At 34.3% G+C, this 24281-nt stretch overlaps 3 protein-coding genes across 3 annotated transcripts; 2 read left to right on the top strand and 1 right to left on the bottom strand.

Moving 5' to 3' along the window:
• Positions 1–2: 2 nt before the first annotated feature.
• Positions 3–4934, top strand: LOC104087662 (cytochrome c1-1, heme protein, mitochondrial). Its single transcript, XM_009592201.4, has 9 exons — positions 3–144; positions 232–264; positions 365–450; positions 2771–2958; positions 3303–3582; positions 3651–3722; positions 3973–4089; positions 4172–4237; positions 4545–4934. The coding sequence occupies exons 1-9, from the start codon at positions 141–143 to the stop codon at positions 4659–4661; spliced, it is 963 nt and encodes a 320-aa protein (XP_009590496.1). The 5' UTR covers positions 3–140; the 3' UTR covers positions 4662–4934.
• A 6950-nt stretch (positions 4935–11884) lies between these two features.
• Positions 11885–15367, top strand: LOC104087663 (BIIDXI-like protein At5g11420). The gene is made up of 3 exons (XM_009592203.4): positions 11885–12208; positions 13114–13626; positions 14604–15367. The coding sequence occupies exons 1-3, from the start codon at positions 12139–12141 to the stop codon at positions 15137–15139; spliced, it is 1119 nt and encodes a 372-aa protein (XP_009590498.1). The 5' UTR covers positions 11885–12138; the 3' UTR covers positions 15140–15367.
• A 1195-nt stretch (positions 15368–16562) lies between these two features.
• LOC104087664 (uncharacterized) lies at positions 16563–22941 on the bottom strand. The gene is made up of 7 exons (XM_009592204.4): positions 22247–22941; positions 21134–21441; positions 20152–20820; positions 19859–19987; positions 19318–19521; positions 18611–18811; positions 16563–17118 (listed from the first exon to the last, which is right to left on the bottom strand). Exons 1-7 carry the CDS (start codon positions 22512–22514, stop codon positions 16999–17001), a joined length of 1899 nt encoding a protein of 632 aa, XP_009590499.1. The 5' UTR covers positions 22515–22941; the 3' UTR covers positions 16563–16998.
• Between the last annotated feature and the right edge of the window lie 1340 nt (positions 22942–24281).

Genomic DNA, 24281 nt, shown 5'->3' with positions numbered 1-24281 from the left:
TCATTCTCAAAGTCTATGAGCTAGACGCCCTTCTCTCTCGCGCACACGAACAAAATCATCTCCAACACAGTGCGCTCATCGCAAACGCAACATTCTTCTGCCCTCCGCTACTCACCTACACAACGTTCTCCCTTTGAATCATGAGTAATATTTTCTATTAATCCTAATCCCGATTTGGATTTTACTGATGCCAATGAAAAAATGAGCTAAATCTTTTCACTTTTTTTACAGGTTTAGGAAAGAAGATAAGAATAGGATTTGACGGTATTAGCTTAATTCTCAGCATAAATTTCGAAATCATTTTCGCTTCCTAGTTTTCCTGTGTAAAATTAGAAATTAGAAATTTTGTTCTTTTCTAATGCAGGATTTGGAAGAATCAATCGGTTTATTACGAGAGCAACTGGCCAAAGGAACCACTCGAAGCTTTCCAGTGGAAATGATGCACTTAAGGTATCAATTTTTATAGTATTGTTATTTCAGTGTGGGCAGAATTAAATTGCAAGAGCAATTTGTTGTGTATATGGTGAACCAGAAACTCTGTTTGTACGATTTGATGCTTTGGGCCGTCTCATGTTATTTTGCTTAAAATCAGATATATATGTAAATTCTTATCTGTCCCATTTTACTTGACGGGATTTGACTAGACATGGAGTTAAAAAGTTAATTTGACTTGTATATCGTAATAGTGGTAGAGGAAGAGAATATTACGCAATAGGTGAAAAGTAGTTCTATCACTAAAACATCTCATTAAATTTTAAAAATTGAATAGTTAAAAGAATTTGAATGTTACTTCATCAAAGAAGAAGAGAGTTTGAATAATTGAAAGTCGTGAATATAAATGCCACGTTTCCTTCTAGTGGTGTTGAGAAATGGAAAAGGGCTAAAGAAAATTGAAATGGAAGAAGCGGCAAAATAGCTTCAACATGAAGCAGGTTCATAGGAGCTATAGAATTTGCTCCAATCCCTTTTCATCAAAAAAAGAAAAAAGGAAGAATTGGCTCCAATCTTTGTATCTGCCACCATATTAGTATTTGAGTTTAGGCAATTACACCTGATTAATGCTACATACAGTACAACATATTGTTTGTTGAGAGTGAAATTGTCAATGTTTCTCAATTGACAAGAACCAAATACTTCGTGCCATAGATAGGAGAAGTGTTTATGTTGATCTTTTCCATGCTGTGACAACATGGTACATTTGTAGCTTATATCTTCGATCCTGCTTTTCTTACCTTGTAAAATGACGTGTTATTTCCTATTTAGGAGGATACCGAACAATCCAATGAGTTTGTGCAGAGGAACTTCCTTCAGTCAGTTTCTTTTTACTATTTAGACCTGGTGCTAAAATAGAGTTGTTCGATAGTGTCCATCTAAAATTTTGAACAGGAGGGACTACCTCCCAAGATAGCTTATTTTAGAGGAAACTTTGAGATGCTAAAGCATATTTCACGGGTTTTTACTGAACCTGTCACCAATATCTTTCAAGGTCTATGTAGTCAGCCTTCCCCACTGTAACAGCTACTGCATTTCCAAGCTAGTTTACCTAAATCTATGACTGACCACCTTGCTCACTTCTTAAGCTTCAATATGAAGCATCTGCTCTGGAGCATCTTGAATACGTTCAGTACCCCACATGAAACAGAAGAAGCTTAATTTTTGCTATTTCACATGTATTCATTTTCTGTCAGTTGTATGGGGAGAAATACACGTTTCGAGAATATTTTAAAAACTTGCACTTTGAAGGTGGAGTTTGGAAATAAATCAAATCCTTCTGCTCGTGTATCCTCTATAAATGCAACCTCAGGTGCTATGTTTTAATTCTCAATTCTAATATTAAGCTAAAGGTTACGCCTAGAGGTTTTGCATTATAGACCAATCCTACTCAACTAGCACTAGTAGGCAGCATATGGGAAGACACACTACACCAAGAAACACAAAACTTTGTTCCTTCCTTTCTTCTAGGTGGTTCTATCACAAGCATGGCAGTTGGCTAGCATTGCCTTTATTTTCCCTCCCATGTATTAATACGACTTGTCTTACCAATTAGGCTTCTTTATTCCAATACTACAACAATGAGGCCTCAGTCTCAAACAAATTGGGGAGGATGACAGTTGTTGTCTTGCCAACAATGCTCTTTTATTCCAATGAGGAAGAATAAAGATGCGTAGCTGGAGATACTCGAAGGTCTCATGGAAGCCCCCCCTTTGCATCTATGGTATTCCAGTATATTTGCATTTTCCTGAGGGAGCTGTTTGCCTGTTGGTGGAGTGCCATATAATTGAGCCTCTCATAAACTTTATTCTAATTTAACTCTTGGCACAAAACCATTGAAAAATATGATGTGCCCCAGAATTGCTGCCATATACCTGAATTTGCTTTTGACTATGTGCCAATATATACTTTATGCCTTGGATGACAGCAATATTATCTTTGAAGAGAGCAATTGCTCATCTACAAGGATGTCAATTGCATACACTGTTTGAAGTTGGTTGTGCTTACTTTGGCAAATGGAGGACAAGACAAAGGCTTAGATTGTGTTATGGTATAACACCACCAAAAAGATGAAGCTCTTGCTTCTAGCTCATGAGATGGATACAATATATCAAAGTAGCTAGCCTTATGTTCATTTGATTATCCTTTCCCAGAAGAATTCTTTGCTCATGTTGCAAGTGGTGTTCTGTTAAGTCCATTAACATTTGCATCCGATACTTTATAAAAGCTCATGGAATAATATACAGCTGATCAAACAATTCTATTATTTATTTTGAAGCATGGCCTGGATGGAGTTGGATCTGCTGGCTTGAAGTCTTTCAGAGCACTTGCAGTCATTGGTGCTGGAGTCTCTGGGCTCCTTAGTTTTGCAACAATTGCTTATTCTGATGAGGCAGAGCATGGACTAGAGTGTCCCAGCTATCCCTGGCCTCACGAAGGCATTCTCAGTTCTTATGACCATGCTTCGTAAGTACTTAAGTGTTGCTACATGATTGTTAAAGATTCTTAGTTTATATTCCCTTTTTATTGGTAAATATCTGGGTCATTGAAATTTTTCACGTAGTTGTTATATGCCGTATGAAAATATTTGTCCACAGACAAAGGTGATTCAGTCTTTTTCTTACAGTATTTTCCCGTGTATCAGAATTGGTGTAGGTTTAGTTGGTGTTCTTGCTCTGTACCCTTGTTTTTTAAGTCTCTTACCATAGAGAATGTATATCAATTTTCTGTTTTTTCAGAGCTAATTTGTACACTAAGTTTGAAATGAGATGGAAATCCAATTAGCTTGTGTGCCTCTATTTTTGATACAGTATCCGTCGAGGTCACCAGGTTTACCAGCAAGTATGTGCATCTTGCCACTCAATGTCTCTAATTTCTTATCGTGATCTTGTTGGTGTCGCATACACTGAGGAAGAGACCAAGGCTATGGCAGCAGAAATTGAGGTGGTTGATGGGCCTAATGACGAAGGTGAGATGTTTACCCGCCCTGGGAAGCTGAGTGATCGTTTCCCTCAGCCTTACGCAAATGAAGCAGCTGCAAGGTTTGCTAATGGAGGAGCCTATCCTCCTGATCTAAGTCTAATTACTAAGGTACTGTTTGTCTTCTAAAGTTTGACAAACATTTCATATGCATTGCCTGATTTACTTCCACTTTTCAGGCTCGTCATAATGGTCAAAACTATGTTTTTGCTCTTCTAACTGGCTACCGCGACCCTCCTGCTGGCGTCTCGGTAATTCTTCTGCCTCAGACTGCTTTTCTTTGTGACTGTTTCTCTTTTGTTTAGAGTAGAGGAACCAGTAAATTAAAATAATAATAAAAAAAGAAAGATGAAGTGCATCTGAAGATGTTGCAAGGAGATATGGGTACTGTGGCATTCTAATATAGTTGGTTGACACTGCTTTGTGACTGTCCTTTGATACCAATTTGTCATAATTCTTCCTTTCGGTAAGACTCATTTTGCTGTGCACCTCTCATTGTAGATTCGAGAAGGACTTCACTATAATCCTTACTTCCCTGGTGGAGCTATAGCAATGCCTAAAATGCTTAACGATGGTGCCGTTGAGTATGAGGATGGCACCCCTGCAACGGAGGCACAGGTAATATATCCTTTTTCCCCCTTGCTTCTCCTTTATATATTGAACCATTGTTGCGGAAGTTAATAGTGCTGACACTGCACAGATGGGAAAAGATGTCGTGTCATTCTTGTCATGGGCTGCTGAGCCAGAAATGGAAGAGAGAAAGCTGGTAAGCTGGAATGAATTCTCCTTTCTCCTTATCCTGCATTTATGTTAATCCCAATTCTATTAGTTTGCGGGCATCCTTTTGTACTAAAGTTCTTCCAAAAGTGTCTATATGTGCTTGTATGCCGCCTGAAGCCTGAAAGAATTAAACTTGCTTAGCAAATCCCACTTATTACCAAGTACTATCACATTCTGAGTAGCTGATTTGTGTGCATGTTGACCCCATGTTGGATCCTCACTGTCAGTTGATCACCCCATATGATGTACTATAAAATGGATATCTGAGACTCTGACATTTTTTATTCCTACAGATGGGCTTCAAATGGATATTTGTTTTATCACTTGCACTTCTCCAAGCAGCTTACTACCGTCGCTTGAGATGGTCTGTCCTCAAATCTCGCAAGTTGGTCCTTGATGTTGTCAATTAATCTCGAGGATTTCTTTCTCTACATACTAAGCGAGTGCAAGGGCTTGGAGAACACTATTACTCCTGCCATTTTGCCAAATGATTTGAGTTTGCGGTGTTATAAATCATAGTTTAGACAATAGACTGCAATTGGAACTGTCTCTCTGCAGGTATTCTTTTTGAGGGGTAAATAAATAACTAATCAACTATTTATGGTACTCTGTATGTTTCACATGAGAACTCTCTATTTGAACCTGACGTGGGAATGCCAATTATGGGCTCCTTTTCTTTCTTATTTGTCGTAAGCCACTAGAGGACTGACGTTTGAAATATGTTTAGTAGCAAATAAGTATGTTTACTCGGTGCCCCAACGGGTGGCCTAACAGGCGAAGAGCTGGAATGATAACCTTGGAACCAAGGTTCAAATCTCAGTGAAAGCGACACTAGGTAAACTTTTTTCATCTGTTATAGTTTTGGTTGGTAGAGTTACTTAGTATATGTGTTGCTATAGGATAGCAGGTTTACACGGGTTTCCTCATCATTTTAGACCATTTTGAATGTGTAAAAGTGTTTTGGTGTCTTAGTTTTACTTTTTGATTTTAATAAAATATCTCAAAAATTCTGAAAACAAGCAAATCTAAACACGATTATTTTCCAGAATAAATTCTTTTCAAGCTATATCCGGCGCATAATTGTTTTCTAGATTCAAATCAGAAACCAAGTGCGAAGACAACAATGCCTTTTAACAGAACTTTAGTACTTCTATAGATCATGATGGAATTCAGTCCGACTGCTGAGGTTAAACCTCTATTGATTTTCACCTTAAATTTCAAGCACATAAGAGAATGTCGTACCACATGCCGAGTGCGAACTCATCATACCTTTTATCTCACAAAATAAGTGCCAATAGTGTCAAGTTATGAAAAGAATAACTATCTGCCCGGTTTTTAACTAAAATCATATCAACTCACATTAATTTTATGTGCAAACACATGCCTCTCTTTTTATGATTTGATGTAAATACCGGGTTAGTTTCAAATAGTTTCAAATGCATTTGTTCCATTTTTCTAATATAATTGTTAGGTAGCCACGCTTACAAACTAATTGAATGACACAACAACAGTAGGATAAGAAGCACAAGTCGGTCAGTGAAACACATACCCAGATAAATATTGACAGTTCATTGAGCGAAGGCTTTACTCATAAATTTAGATAAGACGTAACCTGAACAAAATACAGTTACAAATCAGGGAGTTATGAAATTCAGTCACGATTTTAAGTTCAAGTTTTCTGAAGTTGTCTATTGATGTAATAAAGACGTCTCCAAATTATTCGGGACCACTTCTCAATCTATGGTTTTTTAAACTGGTAAGAGTAGAGCTGGTGAAACTTCTAAGAATTGGCTTGTGGTCGCTTCTGCGTAGAGAAATTGCCACAGTAAGGATAAAAATAGTTTTGGATGACCTCGGTGCCGGCCCAAGGGTAAGGCTGCTAAAGTAGATGCTTTGGGCCTCATAATTTTTGGGACCCCAAATTTTTCTAATAGGTTATATATTAATTTATTTTTAGAAGAATATTTAGTGTTTTAAATGAGAAAGTATAATTTTTTATAGTAAAAAAATAGGATTAAATTGTTGATCATATATTGAGAAAAAATATCTTTTTGGGAATCACTCTCTAGACCATAAATTGAGAAAGGATTCGATTATTAATTCATAACTCAAAAAAGGTTATAACTTTAATACAGTCCCAGAACGTGTATATCTAAAAAGAAATTAAATGAATTAGATAAAATTATTAATAACTTTGCATATGAAAAACTAGAAATACAGAATTTAAATAAAATTATATATGAATTTTTTTTTTTTTAATAAAAAAAGTATCTCGTTGAATTTTTGCTTTAGGTCTCCATATTTATGGACGACCTTAGAACTTTTAAAGTATTTGTATTTAAAGACGATGGGCGATGACTGGTAAAATGACAGAATGTTACAATAATGACAATAAAATAATAGTGGATCATTGTCCTATTGCAATCTTCAAAGATCTAAAGATAGCATGTGTGTCTGTCTCTCGGTGGGTGGGTGTTTATAGATTTATTGGTTGTAAGAGTACATTGCACATTGGTGTAACAAATTATTGTATTGGACACAAATGGACTTTTTAGGTTAAAACTCAGAGACTTTCTTATACACATTTGACAGTAGAAAGTTCAACATTTATTTATGTTCAGCTAACCATGAATCTAAATTTACTGATTAGATGATGTGTGAGCAAAGATGCAGCCACTTCCACTACACTTCCATTTTTTCTGTAGCCTCTTGAGTAGATATTTGTTCTTTACCTTTTCTCCTAAATCCCCTTCTTGTTTAGCACCTCTTAAAAATACGTAATGTTACATAATTTACAACGTGTGAACCACTTTCCTTTAATTATTTACCTCAACTTGTACTGGATGATAATGATCTAATGATTCTAAAAAGCTATTCTTAGTGAGACTTAATCTTTAACTTTGTTGAGTAATTTTATTGAGAGTCCTCGGCAAATTAACTTACCTGTTGGGATTAATGCACTGAGGCAACCTTGGACTTAGCCCCAATAATTACCTGTCCCTACTTTGGAGCTTAGCTGCAACCTACATAGAGTTACATGGGCGGATGTAGCCTTTAGTTCATCCGAATCTGGTATATTTTCAAAGCGGAACTTTTTTATGTATATATATATTATTAGGTTTAAACTAATAATTTTAAAAGTACAATGAGTTTATTGCTAAAACTTTAAATGCTAAAATTTTAAATGTCAAAACCATCAAGTTATGATCCTGGATCCGCCTCTATATAGAGAGCTTTCCCTAATCAGCCATACACTGGAGTTGATATGTCGATCTTTTCTGTTTTGCATAGAAAATCTTCCTCTTGTTCGATCAAATGCATTGAGATCACGCCCTATACATCTGAATGAACAAAAATTTATATGGTTTGATCTCTGAAAAAATCGTATGAAGAAGATCCAACGGATGCAAAGACGAATTGAAAATTTAGAATCAATAAGTTCAGAATGAATTACATTACATCTTATTACCCATAAATATTTTAATTTTCTTTTGTACATATATATATATAATTTGAATTAACATGTCCTAAATCATCCTCTATATAGGGGTGACCTACATCTCACACACACCCCACCATACTAATTAGTAAGAATGGGATAATCGATTGTACACATGCTTGCTGTTATAGCAGCAGTGACTGCAAACCTTACTCCTTGTCTATTCACTAATTGCACATGTTCTCCTCATTAAACATTTGAATTATTGCCGACCACAAACGAGCTGCAAAAACCGTTCTCATTTTCTTCTCTTCTTTTTCCTTCTCAAAACTGAATGAAAAGACATTAAGACAATTAAATAAAAAATGCACTGAGTTGCACATGGAAATGCTTCAGTACCAGATCTTGAACTTCTATATTGGTTTTAATAGTCTGATTTCAAGGTTCCTTTTGTAAACATCGATATTAATTCTTGAGGATAACTATGTCATTCTCTCTTAAAAAAACTAGGCGTACAACACCTAGGTTGTAAAAGGAACGAAACCCAACATTATCCTGCCAAAACCATGTGCCCATGGCAGTCTACCATTTTGTGCTTCGTCGGTTGTAAATCTCAAATTATTATTATTTTTTTTTGGATCAAACTATAATGTCATGTACTTAGTCAGCACTTGACAACTAACTTACGATCTTACACAACTCGATCATAACTTTGCTATGTCAAGTCAGCCTAAAATACTTAACTCAAGATCACTAAGGGAATATTAAAACACAAGAGAATTATCAAATGAAACTTTTGTATTAGAGAGAACTTGATTGTTTTGATTGATGAGTTACAAATGAATAACCTCTTTTATGTACTAGTTTCACAGGGGCTAGTGAATAAATAATAATTATTGCACAAGACCCTTATTATTTACAAGTAAGTCTCTTCTTTAGAATATTCAACATAACTAGAATCTTCTAAAAACTTTCTTAGCAATTTCATAGGGTTCTAAGGTTTTTCACGAGAAATCTTCATATTTCTCTAGAACCTTCTCATATGTGCTAGTCTATTTCATATAGTATAAGTTTTCACATGGCATTAATATATTCCAAATGGCACTTATATGGCATGGCAGGTCATGACAACAAGTTCTTTAAACTAAAATTCTCCTTAGTAAAAAGTAGAGAAAATACAGAAGTGTTGTTCATCTTTCTTAGTATATAATTTTCCTTTTTATTAAGCTCTTGTAATCTAGTTTAATATAGTGTTAGATAAAATTTAAGGCAATAAAATTATAAGTATGTCATCTAAAGTTTAGTATTGGTATTCTCTGTGATTGGTACAACTATATACTCCTATATTAGTTAATTGTCCAACTGATTGGACTACCTTTTACAAGATATAATCGTATATAATTTTTTTTTTGTTAAACACGAGAGAGTAGCAGTGTATGGTAAATTTGCCAAGAAAACGTAATAATATTGTGATGGGTCCATCCCATGTGTAAGGAATAGATCTTTCTTTTGGCTTTGAATTGTCAAGTCAACTAAAGGAACAGTAAGGAATATTTTATGACAAATATTTTTTTTGTTTCACATTAAATATTTGACTCTTACCAAACTCATGATATCATTGATAACATCAATGAAGCAATCATAAACACTATAAATAAGTGTCTTGCTCTCATTGTAATACACACCAACAAAGAGAGAAAGAAAAAGTGAGGTTTTACAGATAAGGTATAAGAAAATAGTCTGTGAGGAAAATAGAGAGTGAGCGATATTGTAGTAAGGTGAGAATATCAAAAGAGGGTTATTTCTTTTGAGTGTTGTAGTGGTCTTTTGAGTATTTTATTTGGACCAACAAAGTATAAAAAAAATTCCTTGATATAGTGATATCAGTTGCTCCTCTCAGGGTCGTGATTTTTCCCTTATTCAAAAGTATTTTCCACGTAAAAATCTTGATATCGTTGTCACCCTTTTATTCTTGTTAATTACCATATCTCGATGCTACGTTATTATTCCGCTTTTATTACCGTAAATATTATTTTTGTAGGGGTTTATTCCCAACATATTGTCCTAATAGTTTGAGCCAGTGGCAGTATATAAATAATAATATTGTATGTGAAAAGAATGAAGCAAAATTAGCAGGATGAAATGACAATGTTTTACTCTCAGCTAATTACTAGTAGAAGAACATGTGCATCGCCGCTAGCTGGCCAAAAATCTTGACCAGTTACAGCCCTTGTCTGACTATTAATTCATTGTACATGAGGAATTTGAGTTGGGGTGTACAAACTGAATCGGAAAATTACACCAAATAGAAAAATCAAATTAAATCAATTAAAAAATTTGACTAGATTTGATTTTATATTGAGTAAAAAAATTCGAATCAACCTGACATATAAATATATAATTTTTTATATATAATTTTAAGACTTTATATAGAATTTTATTTAAAAAATGTCTAGAAATATTTGAGATCCTCTCATGAGATATAATATTTAGTAGAACTATAAAGTTCAATCATTTTTATTTAGATTATATCACTTTCTTATTATGTGTTATTGAAGTCAATCATCTCTTTGTTCTTTCATATTCATATGTCAAGATTTATTATATGTTTTTCGAATTTGAAGTGGTATTTCAATAATCTAAAATTACATAAAGCATATCATCATTTAGGTATCATATTAATTTTTATATTTAATTATTAAATTTGGTTAACCCTGAAAGTGTACATCAACCAAAAATTATTGGCACACGACTAAGAAAATAAACTATTATGTGTTACTAAAAAGAATTCTCCCATAAGATCACTTTAATAGATCATATATTTGTTATTTTTTTTTAATTTTTAGTAAACATATATTCACTTATCAAAATTTTATCTATAACTTTAATAATGCAAGATTGAAATAATATTCATGTAATAAAAAAATCCGAAAAATTCGACAAAACAAACTAATCCAAACCGATAAAATTGGTTTGGTTTAATTTTGATAAAATCTGAACCAACCCGATTCACGTACACCCCTAAATTTGAGGTTGATCAGAGGGAAGACGATCAACCATAGGTTAAATATATCTTATTGGTCAAAGAAAAAGAGCAAAACACACAATTACAATTACAATCATTCAACTTAATTCAAATGTTACATGTATATGGGAACATGGTGGCTGTTAGGAGTGGAGTCAAGATTTTTAATTTATGGGTTCTGGATCACAATTTTATTTATTTGCCGGGTTTTAAATAAATTATTTATATATATTAAATAAAATATTTAATATTAATACAAGATTTAGATCAAAATTATTAAATTTGATCAAACCCGTGATTACGGGCTGTCATGACATTTATAGAATCACCAAAACATGCAAGATGCTTATAAATATGACCACCAAAATCTTTGATCTAGCTTGTAAATGAAGAGTGTTTTTGTTCTCGTTGTAACTCGATTTATGTATATCAGTATTTTATGTATATAAATTTGTTTATTTTATGTATATAAATTTGTTTACCCTTAAAATGAGTAACAATTGAATTTATATGCAGTTTAAATGATATGTGATTTAATTTAACACGAATGGATTATGAATAATAAATAATTGAATTAAAGTAAATCAGAGCTATCAAACCAAATATAATGGATGATTAAGTCTAGCTTTGCAATGGACGTGTAGAGAACACTTTGAACAATAGCCGAAGAACAAAAATTATCTTTATTGCTCTGATATACGTGCCAATAGTAGTTCTTAAAATATAAAAGAAAAGTTCTCCCTTTTTTCAATCATAGTAAGGTAAAGATCTTTGGCTTCCGGTAAACGTTGTTATACATTTGATACCGGACGAGATTTGCGCCGTAATATCCGGTGATGGGCGTATATTTCGGCCCCTCAATGCTTGGCCGTATTCGGTTCCGGGGCACCATTCGTCCTCCCCGACTTTTGGTAAGTGGAAGCCCTCGGTATTACCCGTGGCCATATCGGCTCGCACTGTCCTCTTGTTTCTTTACCGAAAAATCGGGAATAACTTTTATTCCCGATTTTACCCGTACACAAAATTATCTAACACACAGATAATTTTAAAATATGTACATGCATTAAGAGTGCACCCATGCCTTCAAATCTTGAACCCATTATGACCACGAGAGTACTATATGTAGTAGCTTAGGCTTATTTAAGTATATAGGAGAGGATACTAGAACTAATTAATTTCGCAGGCATATTAGTATTTAATTAGGTTTATTCCAAATCTTTGTCCCTCAGCACGAGGATTGCACGTGCACTTTGCTTCCTTGCTGTATCAACTATGAACTAGGAAAGAGAAATAGTGGCAGTTACTGCAATTTCCTTGTTTCCTAGGGGCAATTTGACGAGCAGAAATTCATAAAAGCCTGTTGATCATTTGTAAATCCTCACTCACTCTCTCTTTCTCTTTTGAGTCTGACTATCTTTGCAAAATGAAGAAAACAGCCATATTTTTTGTGCTGCTCTGTGCCACCACACATATCGGTTCATCTCAAAAGGATGGTAAGTTTTTATTTTTTTAGTATCCGTTACGGTATGTACATGTATCAATCAAGAGAATTTTCAATTCTGATCATTATGATCAGTGCTCTATATTTCATTTAATGCGCATTTATATTAAAACTTCTTATGGTTTATATTAAGAAAATCATTTTCTGAAATTTGTGTTCGTCATGCATGCTGTAGCATTTGGTAAAATTTGATCTGAGCATACTTATCGTGATAAGAAAAAGGAAAAATTATATAAATAAATAGAACCACAAACTATATATGTCTTAGTTTACTAGAGTAATGGTAATATGAGCAGTAGGAAATCAGGAAAATCGATTTAGTTGATTTGATTTTTTGTTTAATTAAAAATCGCATGAAACCAAACCATGAACAACGACCTTTAAATATGAATAAGGGAAGGAGAGAGAAACATACACATTCTACACTTACTTTTTTCATGTGATTTTAACTAAAGAGAATATGATGGTTATACCAACAGAACATGCTCTTTTTCCTCACTTAAATATTATTTTGCTAAATCCATGTAAACTTAGATCCCTCGAGTTGATGCAAGATCTACACTCGTAGTTAGATTAAAGGCTTTTTGAGAATAAGTACTCTAGTTTGACGTACACTGGTATAAATTTTCTTACACGATCAAGTCTGTCACAAGCTAAAAGTCGCTAATCGTATAAGAAATTACGGTCAATGTATCTAATTTAATTCTTAGTTGTCTCCCTGTGACCTATAGATCATGGGTTCGAGCCATGTAAGCAACCATTAATGCTTGTATTAGGGTAGGTTGTCTACATCATCACACCGCTTAGGTGCAGCCCTTTTTCGGACCCTACGTGAACGCGAGTATGACTAACATTATATATGTAAACAATAATTCATTTTCTTGTTTATTTGATCAGGAATATTACCAAACGGCAACTTCGAACTAGGTCCAAAAGCATCCCAAATGAAAGGCACAAAAGTGGTAGACCGTCACGCAATTCCTGACTGGGAAATATCAGGTTACGTAGAGTATATTAAATCAGGCCAAACACAAGGTGACATGTTACTTCCAGTGCCGGTAGGAGATTACGCCGTTAGGCTAGGGGAAGATGCTTCAATTAAGACCAAAGTAAAAGTTACAAAAGGAGTTTTCTATTCCCTTTCTTTTGTATTTGCTAGGACTTGTGCTCAAGAAGAGAAACTCAACGTTTCTGTATCGCCTAATTCTGAGCCCAATGATTGGGGAATGCTGCCTATGCAAACTATGTATAGTTCTGATGGTTGGGATTCGTATTCTTGGGGTTTCTTGGCTGAGGCCAATGAAATTGATGTTGTGATTCATAATCCAGTAGTGGAGAAAGATCCAGCTTGTGGCCCACTCATTGATTTCGTTGCTCTTAAGGCTTTGAAAACACCCAAAAGACCAAAAGGTAAGTAGGCTACAATTAGTTAGCTCTTATTCTGGCTTGAACTTGCTGCAGGGGTGGATGAAGCTTTCGGACAGCGACTTCATTTGAATCCAGTGCTTTTTATATATGCAGTATAAATTTATGTAAAAATTTATTGAATTTGTAATAAATAGTAGATATGAACACATCACTTTAAAAAAAAAAAAAAAAATTTAATGCTAAATTCCGTATATGTTGAACCCATGTAGCTAAAATTTTGGATTCGACTCTGCTTGGTTGTCCCGTGAAATAAGGATTAAAATCATATCTATAGTTGTTTACCCTATTAGTATACGGTTATAACAAGTTATTTATATGACAATCTTTTTTGCTCCATTAAGTCACTTTAAAGGTAATATTGATAATCGTGATTCATGAGTGGAGTTAGTAACCAGAAAAAGAAAGAAATAATTTTCTACATATGTTAAATTGCACACTGACTGTAAAAATTCATTCGCACTATCAGTGGAGGTAAGATAAATTATATCCTTCGCAAATCACTAGTTTACTCTGATTTAAGTTGTGTATTGATTATGTATAGATCTATAATTTACATTAAGTTGACCTAAAATATCAAACAATAACTTTGCCCAACAAGTCTGGTATAGTAATCCAGAAAACATAATAATAACCTACTAATTAATTGCTATATTCAGTTAAATTACATTGATAATGTAAACTTCTTTTACTCTTTCAGTGTTATATAATTTAAAAATTCAAGGAGTACGTGACGTGACAATATATATGTTTATATTTACTATTAGTATGATGATATCTAATAGTCTTAATTCTAAAAATAGAAAATGGAAGTTATACTTTCACTATGATATCGGAAACAATTTTTCTATCTTCACAAGGGTAATGATAAGGTCTGCATACACACTATTCTCCCGAGACTCCACTTGTGAAATTACATATGTCATATTACTAACATATTGATGATATACAAATGGATACAGGCAACATGTTGAAAAATGGAAACTTTGAGGAGGGTCCATATATCTTTCCTAACACAACATGGGGCGTTCTAATTCCACCCAACATTGAAGATGATCATTCTCCATTGCTCGGATGGATGATTGAATCTCTTAAAGCAGTAAAATACATTGACGCTGAACACTTCACCGTGCCCGAGGGCAAGCGCGCCGTCGAGCTCGTGGCCGGAAGAGAGAGTGCCATAGCACAAGTAGTGAGGACTAGACCTGGAAAAGTATATGATCTTATTTTCTCAATTGGAGATGCTAGTAATTCTTGTGAAGGATCTATGCTTGTAGAGGCATTTGCTGGGAAAATTACTATGCAATTCCCTTATGAATCCAAAGGCAAAGGTGGATTTAAAAGGGCTAGGCTTAGGTTCACAGCAATTTCTCCACGTACGAGAGTGAGGTTTTTGAGCACATATTATCATATGAAGAGTGACAACTCTGGCTCTTTGTGTGGTCCTGTGGTTGATGATGTGAGATTGGTTGGAGTTCGCAATCCCCGTCATCCATAGGTTTTTTAATTAATTGAGCTTGATAATTATTGATTAAGTTTAAGTTTTATGCATATGACGGAACATTGAGATGTTATTCGTTGTAATACAATAGTTGATGTGTTACTTTTGCTTCTCTTACAGAAGCAAGAGAGTTGAAATTATGTATTAATTGTTACTTTGTCGCATTTTACATGTACCTATAAATTTCGAATAATCAAATGAAATAGTAACCTTTTTGGTTCAGCATAGTATGTGTTCCTTCATTTCGTTAATTGGGGAGCTCAAATCTCAACCATCTGTTCTTTATTTTCTTTTTATATTTTCCAGACCCATAGAAAGTTAGAAGAAATGAGTTTCATACTTTCTTCCAATTCTCAGGAGTATATGAATTTTGTTAGGACTTGCGCACTCCTTTGAATTTCTTTAATAAAAAGATTGGTTTCTTTTTCAAAAGAAGAAAAAAAGGCGAGTGCGATGTCCTAATTTGTATATTCATTCCAAGTTCAAACGTACAGCACATTTTTTAAATTAAAAAAAAAAAGGTAAAAGAAAAAGAAACCTACCTAGGAGGATTTTGCCGCTCGTACTACTTAATTAATGGGTCCTTAATTATTTATATTTCTGAATTAATAAGTCGTCTCCAAGTAATTGGAAGGAAAATTCAAAAAAAAAGATTAGACTCAAATTCTCAGAAACATGTTTACGGGTGGTCTCTACAACACATGATATTGTTCAGACTAACAGATCACACATCTTAGATTAGTCTTAGTAAGTAGACTAAAACAAATAGTCAAATAGTAATGCTGAATGAAATTCACACATTTATGCATTTTGGTGGTAAACTCAACTATTGTGGAAAATTATTTGGATTTCAATACCAATTTCGAGTTAAAACAAGCGTTCTGTGACACGAGCAGATTTACTATCCCCAATTTGTTCAGCACTTTCCCACTTAATTGAGAGTAAATTTCACTAGTTATAAGAGTCCGATCAAACCAAACTAAATCTTTTTTCTTTTTAAATCAAATTTGAGATATATCCAGAAATATAGTGAAAAATATTATAAGTTGCAATTTTCTTAGGGATAATTTCAGAGACCTAGCTCTCTCCAAGTTTTGATTTGTAAAACTAACCTCCTTGTGATTTAAGAATCAGTCACTTAATTACCAAAGTTTCATAAACATTCTCCCTATCTATTGTCAAAAGGCAGTAGAAGGTTAGTTGCTATGAATTGAGAATCCTCAACTCCTATACTCAAAAGGACCTTATAAATGAAATATTCTCAAGATAACTTCAGAAATCAAGCAAAGGCCATAATCATATGGAGTTGATGTTTACAATATGATTAACCAAAATAGCAGAACGCCCTATTAGTTTATTGTTTACAACTAAATATATCAGTGCATATTATCCAAGACAAGCCCGTACAAACAGAAATAAGTGAGACAAAAAAGAATTGACATTCTTATAGTCAACCCATTCAGTTCCTCAGGGTTTTCACGAGAGAGAGAGAGAGAGAGAGAGAGAGAGAGAGAGAGAGAGAGATTGTAGCAGGAAATCTGCTACACTGTTCCGATGAAAAAAATAATTGTACACAGATGTTATCTCAACTCTTTATGTGGTGAACAACAGAAACCAAAACCGGGCATAAGAATCTGCAAAACAAAAATAAGAAGAAAGGAGGGAGGAAAAAAGATACAATTGAAACTGCTCTAACACTCAAGCTGCAAATTCACAATCAAAGCTACCAAAAGGAGAGATGGACTTGGACTCTACCTTTTGAGTAAATTTAGAAAAGAAAACTTACAAAAGATATATGTAAAATTGGGAAAAAGCTCAGTTGAATAAATACTTGCAACTTGACATAGAGCACCCTATTAATGTTGCAGTTGTGGTTCCACTAAAATTCTATTGATGAATGGCGACATGGCTGCTAGCAATGCTTTGGGACATTCCTCATGTGGAAGATGTCCACAGCCAGATATGGCGACCAGTCTCTGTAAGTTGAGATCGTTGTCAGATTTGCAGAAATAAGCTTCAAATTTTGCAGTTAATGCACATGAACAGCATAAAATATGTATTTTTTCCAGAACTTGCACTTTCAATTAAAAATTCTTTCTGACTCCAAAATAGGGAAAAAGGGGTTGAGCAGAATCAATTTAGTTTCTATTCCAAAGGTTGTAAGTTTGAATACTTCGTTGTAACATGCACCAAAACATTAAACTTAAAGTAGTAACGCAAGTATACACGTGGCAAAACTGCAATGTTAAACATATGCATTTGAGACATAACGCGACAAGTAATAAAGCTAGAATACAAATGATTCTTTTTCACTTTCCGAACAGTGTGCCATTTGTGTACAGAAAATCTGAAAAGTAGTTTCCTTTTCTTTTATTTGCCTGAGATGACCAGTAGGGATTCCATGTGGAGAGCTAGTAAATGTACATTCTTTATATGAAGGATGTTTCAAATACAATCCTTTTAAAACTCATCTGTGTCTTCTTGTGCTATGGCAGCTGAACCGTCCAAAACCTTTAGATTTTCAAAACATTTTTTCCGTAGTATGTCAATATGTGTCTTCCACCTTTTATTTTGTCATTAGAACCAAAAAGTTCTTTTACTTTAACAAAATGGAATCTCAGAAACCATCTTTAAGAGATAAACATTCACAAAAGTTGTTAACTAGTCTAATTTATTGCTCTGTGCATCAATAGTTGTACTATGGCTTTAAAGCAACAATTTTTATTGCTTAGAGTCAAAAACTCAATCCATGATTCTTTTACTTCCTTCTACATAGTGTTATAATATTGTTTCCCAGAGATTTTCCTAATTTTCATATTTAAGAATCAACTCCGGAATCCCATCATAAGGACAAGAGGCAAGATTCTCATACTAATGAAAGCTTTTGATATTAAGCTCTTTTTTTGTTATTAAAAAACAATTACTAATTAATTAGGATGGAGATAATAACTTACTGATCTATCCAAAAGAATTGGGCTTCTATAATGGAAACCAATACAACAAAGATAAGAAAATCACTATTCAATTACCACAGAGAACTAAACAAGCTTTTTATCACCAAGAATGATATACTAAAATAACATTTTAATAGTTCAGTTTTCAGCCCACACAGTTCAAAATGTCATCAACAACAACAACAACATGCCCAGTGAGTAAATTTTATCAATTACAGTACAAAATGTTATCAAATTGAGTAAATTTTAAACCAAAAATGCCTAGAGGAAAAGATTTCAGCTTTTGAAATTAATTCAACAGGTTTCCCATCAGAAACAATATGTTGCATAAAACGGGTAGTATGAGGTAAAGGAAAACATATGTTTTTAAATCGAGAAGGAAACACCTGTAAATTCATAAAACACAAAACATAAAATCTAAGAACAACTAGGCATTCCCTACCTCTATACCAACGATGATATAAACTAGACTAGTACTACAGAGATCAAGCATCATGAGAGAGGGAGAACTCACAGAATTTACAAGTTTTGATGCCATTATTTGAACAGATTTTATAGGTACAAGTGAATCTTCAGCACCTCCAATCACCAGAAGTGGTAAACTTTCAACTGTTTTTAGCAGTTGCGCCGCATTTTCTGGTGAGAGGACTGTTTCAGATGAATGTTTTCCTATCTCATGGAGTGCTTCATCCCATCCTTCAACGCATAATGGTGCCTGATTACACATACAAGCAAAAAGGATGATATCATGATCATATCATAATCTAATAATATCTAGAGTGAAAATGTACCGACGGACTTGACATTGAGTATTCAAAGTAAGAAAACAAGAGGAGACAAATTTATCCTGGATATTGATCCAGCTACAAATGTTTCAACTAAAGATAAATTGATGGTGTTCCAACTCTAGGTACATATATTACAGAATCCAGTTAAGAAAGCATAGACGCTTTACGGACTCTACCAAGTAGTGAGTCTCCCCGCCTTTCAATGTCTTCTCTTTCTTCTTGTCAATTATTTTGCCCAATAAAAATTCATCTATCCAAAACAGTAGCACAGAAAAGAATCCTGTCCAGTTCACAAGTTTGAAATTCAAACTGTCCAACTGGGGAGAATCTAAATGGAGCGCATTAAAACCATTCCCGACAGTGTCATTTTTATTCCAGAAAGAGCAGTTATAATCCAGTATCAATAAACCAACACCTAGAACACATTATATACCTTGTATAGGCCCAAAACTTCCGTTGTCAACTTGGTGGCATCATACCATGCACGTCTATTAACAACTTGAGTAATTTCTGTTCGCAATAGTGGACGCACCAAGTGCTTTTTTCCAAGAGACGTACGCAGTAATATCCTTGCAAAGGCTGGAACCAGTTCTCTTGACAGGCTGACACCCATTAATACAATCCCCTTGATATGGACCTAGAAGGCAAAAAATAATCAAGAAGATAAATATCACTCAGGAACAACACGCAAAGGAGGTGAACATCATTTACCAGCAATTTGAATTTAAAACTGATTCTAGAGTGCTTTGTCTAATAGAATAGCACAATATATAGGTGTGCAACTCACTACGGGAACTGAAATTGCTCGAGAAAAAATCGGGGCTGACATTTTCTTATTATTGAATATGGCTTCATAAAGTTTTCAGTTCATGCGGTTCTGATAACAGTAATGTACATAAAGGTACATGCCAAGAAGAAAGCACGATCGCAAGTCACTCACATTAATTCACATATAAAAAAAGAACTCAACTCACATTAATCGAATTTGCGGATGACTGAACTCTTTGTGCAGCCTTCAGAGCAAGCAATCCACCATCGTCATGACCAACAAGTATAACTGAAGTAAAACCCATATCCGAACAGAAAGAGAGGAGCAGGTCAACCTGAAAAGTAAAAATCAGGACAGTTCAAATCAAGAAACCCAGAAAATTTCTCACTTTCTGGCTCTTGCTACTTAACATTCTTGCTTTCATCTCTGTTTTGTGGTTTTCATGCTAAATTTGACAAGAAGCTTCATTAGAACATACAATCAAAAGCATGAGAATACCTGACTATCGATCCTGTACGGATTAGGCAATTGATTTTCCTCCCAGTCTCTCTGACGTGGCCTAGATGTCAATCCCCATCCTGGCCTGTCAAAGGCAGTGACTGCACAACCTACCTGTTGAGCTAGCTCACCCATCACATTTCTCCAAGAGAAAACCCCACCTCCAAAACCATGAACTAGAACAATTCCAAACTGATTATTTCCTTCTACATCTCGTATTGGGGGTGAAGACCCCAACTTACCAATTTCATCTTCATCACCAGTTTCATCTAGGCTGAAACTAGGGATTTCTCCAGACAGGACTGGGGAAGTTGGAGACACATCTAAAAGAGGTACATAGAGAGAGTTGGTATGAAATTGACTACTGTAGCTCCTCCTAATACGATAATCACTTTTTGACAAAACATGCAACGGACTAGCAGAAGAAGTTGTGGAGGATAAACGGTAAGGTGAGCCAGGCAAGCAAAGTTTGTAATGAAGAGAGAGCCCAAGACAAGAAATGAATGAACTGTCAACATCAGCAAGCAATATAGCAGGGATTTCCCCCTCCTCATGAGCTGATCCTGCAAGTTTTCTCCTCATTTCACTCTCAGTTCTAGTTTTATTCGCAGGAATTGGAGATCGTGGTACCTTACTGTATGCAGAGAAAACAACTTTGCAAGGAAGGACCTGTAATTATAGAGGAAACCAATTGTCAAAAACTTATAGGTTCCCGTAAACTGTATCTTCTTGCGAAAAGGTTATAAATAAATCAAGAAAACAAACTACATAAATAATATCTAAGATCCAAATTTCCTAGGAAAATAATATGCACTTAAATTGTAAATCGATATATAACCATTACTAATAACTTAGTCAGGAAAAGAGCATGCTCACTTTATGAAAATTACAAAATTGTTTTCCAATCGGGCCACAGTATAAATGAGGGAAACACATCCAAGAAGAGCAAAAGATACTAAACAGAGGACATATATTAGCTTACAGCTTCTGGGTCAACTCGGTGAAACAAAAGCTTCCTCCTTGCACGACAGCTTGTTCTGTAGGCAATTACAGTATGTCCAAGAGCAAAGACTACCGAAGAAAGAAACAACACGGGCATCCCCCATGACTTTTTCAAATGAAGCTTTTGCCTCGAGATAGAAGATGAAGCTTCAATCTCCAGGTATGAATTGACAGAGAAAACACAAGCCTTGATAGAAAGAAGAATCACGGAAATGATGGAACAGAATGTAACCGTTGCAAGGTATGGTCCATGTGAAAGTGCAGGGCCGTCGCACAAAGAATAAACACCTATCACCAGAGACTAACATGGATTAGTCTTGTAGCAAACAGTAGCCAGATAATAGACGCACAAAAAAGTTGTCAAAAGACTTTAAATTCAGATCACCCCATCTAGCCATTTTAGTTAAAAGGCTAAACCTTGACAAATCATTAAACCTCAGAAGAACAAGCTCAAGCCAAGGTGAAACTAATATAACTCAGTCATCCGAACACATGACAATGGGGAGATAGCCTAGTGGTAAGGACCCTCAACCACGAGTCACCTTGGATCAAAACAGGAAAGGCCACTGTTGGACTCCTAGGTAGGGAAGTCGGTTCGCAGGAGGGTGTTGCTGAGGTTTACCATATCAAAAGGAAAAAAGAAATCATCCAAAGAGGCATCGTGAAAAGGGTTTAGATACTCAGCACCAAATTTAAGATGTTACATCAGGGAACCACACGATGCAAAGCCAAACTCCAACATCAAGCTCCAAGTAATATCCATCCACAAATACCCACCTAAGCCTTGGTAGGCAGAGTTACCTAGTACCTGTGTTAGTGGGAGGTTGCAGGTACCGGTGGAATAGTCGAGGTCACACAAAAACATAAGCAAGTTGAACATAAAAGCAGATGCATATTGAACGCAAGCTTTAATCTAAAACCAACAGTTTGAATTACATGAAGTATGCATTAATCAGAACAACACAGCAACACGAACACAAACTAATTAGAATCCACTATACAATCCTCAATATCAATATTTAATCAGATAACCACAAATAAGTAGAATATATTGTTGAACATGGAAAAGAAAACAGAAAAAATAATGACATACAGGTGATGATAAGAGATCTCATGACAGAAACGAGAGGAATGTCCGTCAAGGAGCTTTTGAAAGCATATCTACGCAAATGCTCTTTGAAACTGTAACATTTCATGCACGTGAAGCTCGAAATCAACACACTTGGTACCAATACATCCCCTATTGCCACAAGCAGTGGCGCCGATAGTACCAACAGCGACGCTAACATCGCCACCATGAAATATACAATTTTCAAACATCTCTTCCCCTTCTCCAACATTCCTTTCCCTCCTGAGGCCATTATCGTAATTCCAATTAGTCAAATAATATTCTAGAATGTTCGAGATTCGAGAATGTTTTTCCTCTTCAGGTAGGGCTTCGAGAAATAATAGATCGAAGACGAAATAAAATTCTAGATAAATCCACGCGATACGGCTGCGGCGCAACGGCCATATCTCGCCGGCGGCGAAGAGAACGCCGGTGAGTGAAGATGTTGAGTCTCGGTGTTCCGGGTCGGATGGGGTATCCGTTATGAGAATTGATTAAATTAAAATTAAAGTTTGAGGAAAACGTAAAGAATTTTCTTCTCCGTTTTGCAGAGAAAGTTTTTCCTCTCTGTGGTATCCGTTGAAAAAGTATATATACAGAGAGGAGACTTTTGGTTAATCGGCCGGGAGTTTTTTGAACTGTTTTTCTTCTCTCCCCCTTACCCCCTCCTCCAACTCCACCCCTCCTGTCTTTTGTCTTCCTTATTTGTGTCGAGTTGTCTTTTGCTAAAAATTATTTTTATTTTCTCCCTTTTAATTTGTTGACTTTAGACTCTTCGTATTAAAGGGTCCTTTTGGAGTGATTAATCCCAAAATAATATCGTACTTAGATAATATAATGTTTAGTTGATCGTATATGGAAATACATATCTGATTTTATATATGGTATAAGAATTCTTTTATTATTAATTTATCGTATAAATATGTTTTGTATTACCATATAATTCAAGTATAACTAGCAAGTGAATAGAAAATAATGCGATAGCGTAAGGAATATTTATACCAAGATTAAGTCATGTAAGTATAAAGTAATCAAGTAAATACTTATAATTACAATTGTTAATATGATGGAAGTAGTAAGTAATCTACTAAAGTTTATGGGTTATAAATTTACAAAAGAAATCATAGTTCGTCTTAGTTACTGAATTATATTTATATATTTAATGAATTTTCTAGTACAAATATAATTTTAAAGTAAAAGTAACTAAGTTGATCGAACTGAATAAACTTGCTTATTTACTTGCTACAGCTGAATATACGGGATATTTTTTATGTATATTAGTATTAGTACCCGCGCGATACGCGGACACAAATCATGTTAAATTATGATGTAGGTTGTTTGAATCATATGCAAATAACCTTAAAATATAAACCTCTCAGATAAAAATTATATAACATTAGATATCAATTATTAAGCAGGATATGAAATTATTGTTCAAATCTCGTAGTGGACAACCTAGTTTTTATATATATGCAGCAACCTACCCCTTGATTTTAGTACTTGCATTTCGTTTCGCTGTCAATATTAAAGAATACTAAACATGTTATGTTGTGATCTGTCTTGTTTGAGCACATTAGATCATATTATTTTAACAAAATTCTTACTATCACTTTGTTTTTATTTGAAAGTCAAATATGTCTTATTCATCACATTATTTTTACGCAACTTCTTTTTTCTTTTTGTTCTTTATAGTTATTGTATTATTTATTATTTAATATTATTATACTATCATATAATATTTTGTTAGTTTAATAATTAAATTAATATCTTACTTAATATCCTTTTAATAGTCTTTAATAAATATAAATGTTTTATTCTTGAAATTTGGTATATTTTTATGCTTGTATCCTTTTATTCGAATTTTTTTAATCATTTAAATTTATCAGTAATATTTTTAAATATAATTTAATTATTTAATTTATTTATTTTTAAATTAATTTAAAGTATAAGTATCCCCACTATCTCTATTTTTTATACATTTTCTTCCCTACTATAAATTTTAATTAGTTTTTATATTAAT

Source organism: Nicotiana tomentosiformis, chromosome 6 (assembly GCF_000390325.3).
Source record: "Nicotiana tomentosiformis chromosome 6, ASM39032v3, whole genome shotgun sequence".
Taxonomy (NCBI): domain Eukaryota; kingdom Viridiplantae; phylum Streptophyta; class Magnoliopsida; order Solanales; family Solanaceae; genus Nicotiana; species Nicotiana tomentosiformis.
This window is presented reverse-complemented; position numbering and strand designations above follow the sequence as displayed.

What these genes read in the sequence shown, in the direction of transcription:
- LOC104087663 (XM_009592203.4), top strand. Translation starts at nt 12,139, where the DNA reads ATGAAGAAAACAGCCATATTTTTTGTGCTGCTCTGTGCCACCACACAT. An exon ending in CGGTTCATCTCAAAAGGATG is followed by an intron (nt 12,209 to 13,113) that starts GTAAGTTTTTAT and finishes TTATTTGATCAG; the next exon opens with GAATATTACCAAACGGCAAC. An exon ending in AACACCCAAAAGACCAAAAG is followed by an intron (nt 13,627 to 14,603) that starts GTAAGTAGGCTA and finishes AAATGGATACAG; the next exon opens with GCAACATGTTGAAAAATGGA.
- LOC104087664 (XM_009592204.4), bottom strand. Translation starts at nt 22,514, where the DNA reads ATGGCCTCAGGAGGGAAAGGAATGTTGGAGAAGGGGAAGAGATGTTTG. An exon ending in CGTACAGGATCGATAGTCAG is followed by an intron (nt 19,988 to 20,151) that starts GTATTCTCATGC and finishes TTTACTTTTCAG; the next exon opens with GTTGACCTGCTCCTCTCTTT. An exon ending in CATCCGCAAATTCGATTAAT is followed by an intron (nt 19,522 to 19,858) that starts GTGAGTTGAGTT and finishes TTTGCCTTCTAG; the next exon opens with GTCCATATCAAGGGGATTGT.
- LOC104087662 (XM_009592201.4), top strand. An exon ending in ATCTAAGTCTAATTACTAAG is followed by an intron (nt 3,583 to 3,650) that starts GTACTGTTTGTC and finishes TCCACTTTTCAG; the next exon opens with GCTCGTCATAATGGTCAAAA. An exon ending in CCCCTGCAACGGAGGCACAG is followed by an intron (nt 4,090 to 4,171) that starts GTAATATATCCT and finishes GACACTGCACAG; the next exon opens with ATGGGAAAAGATGTCGTGTC.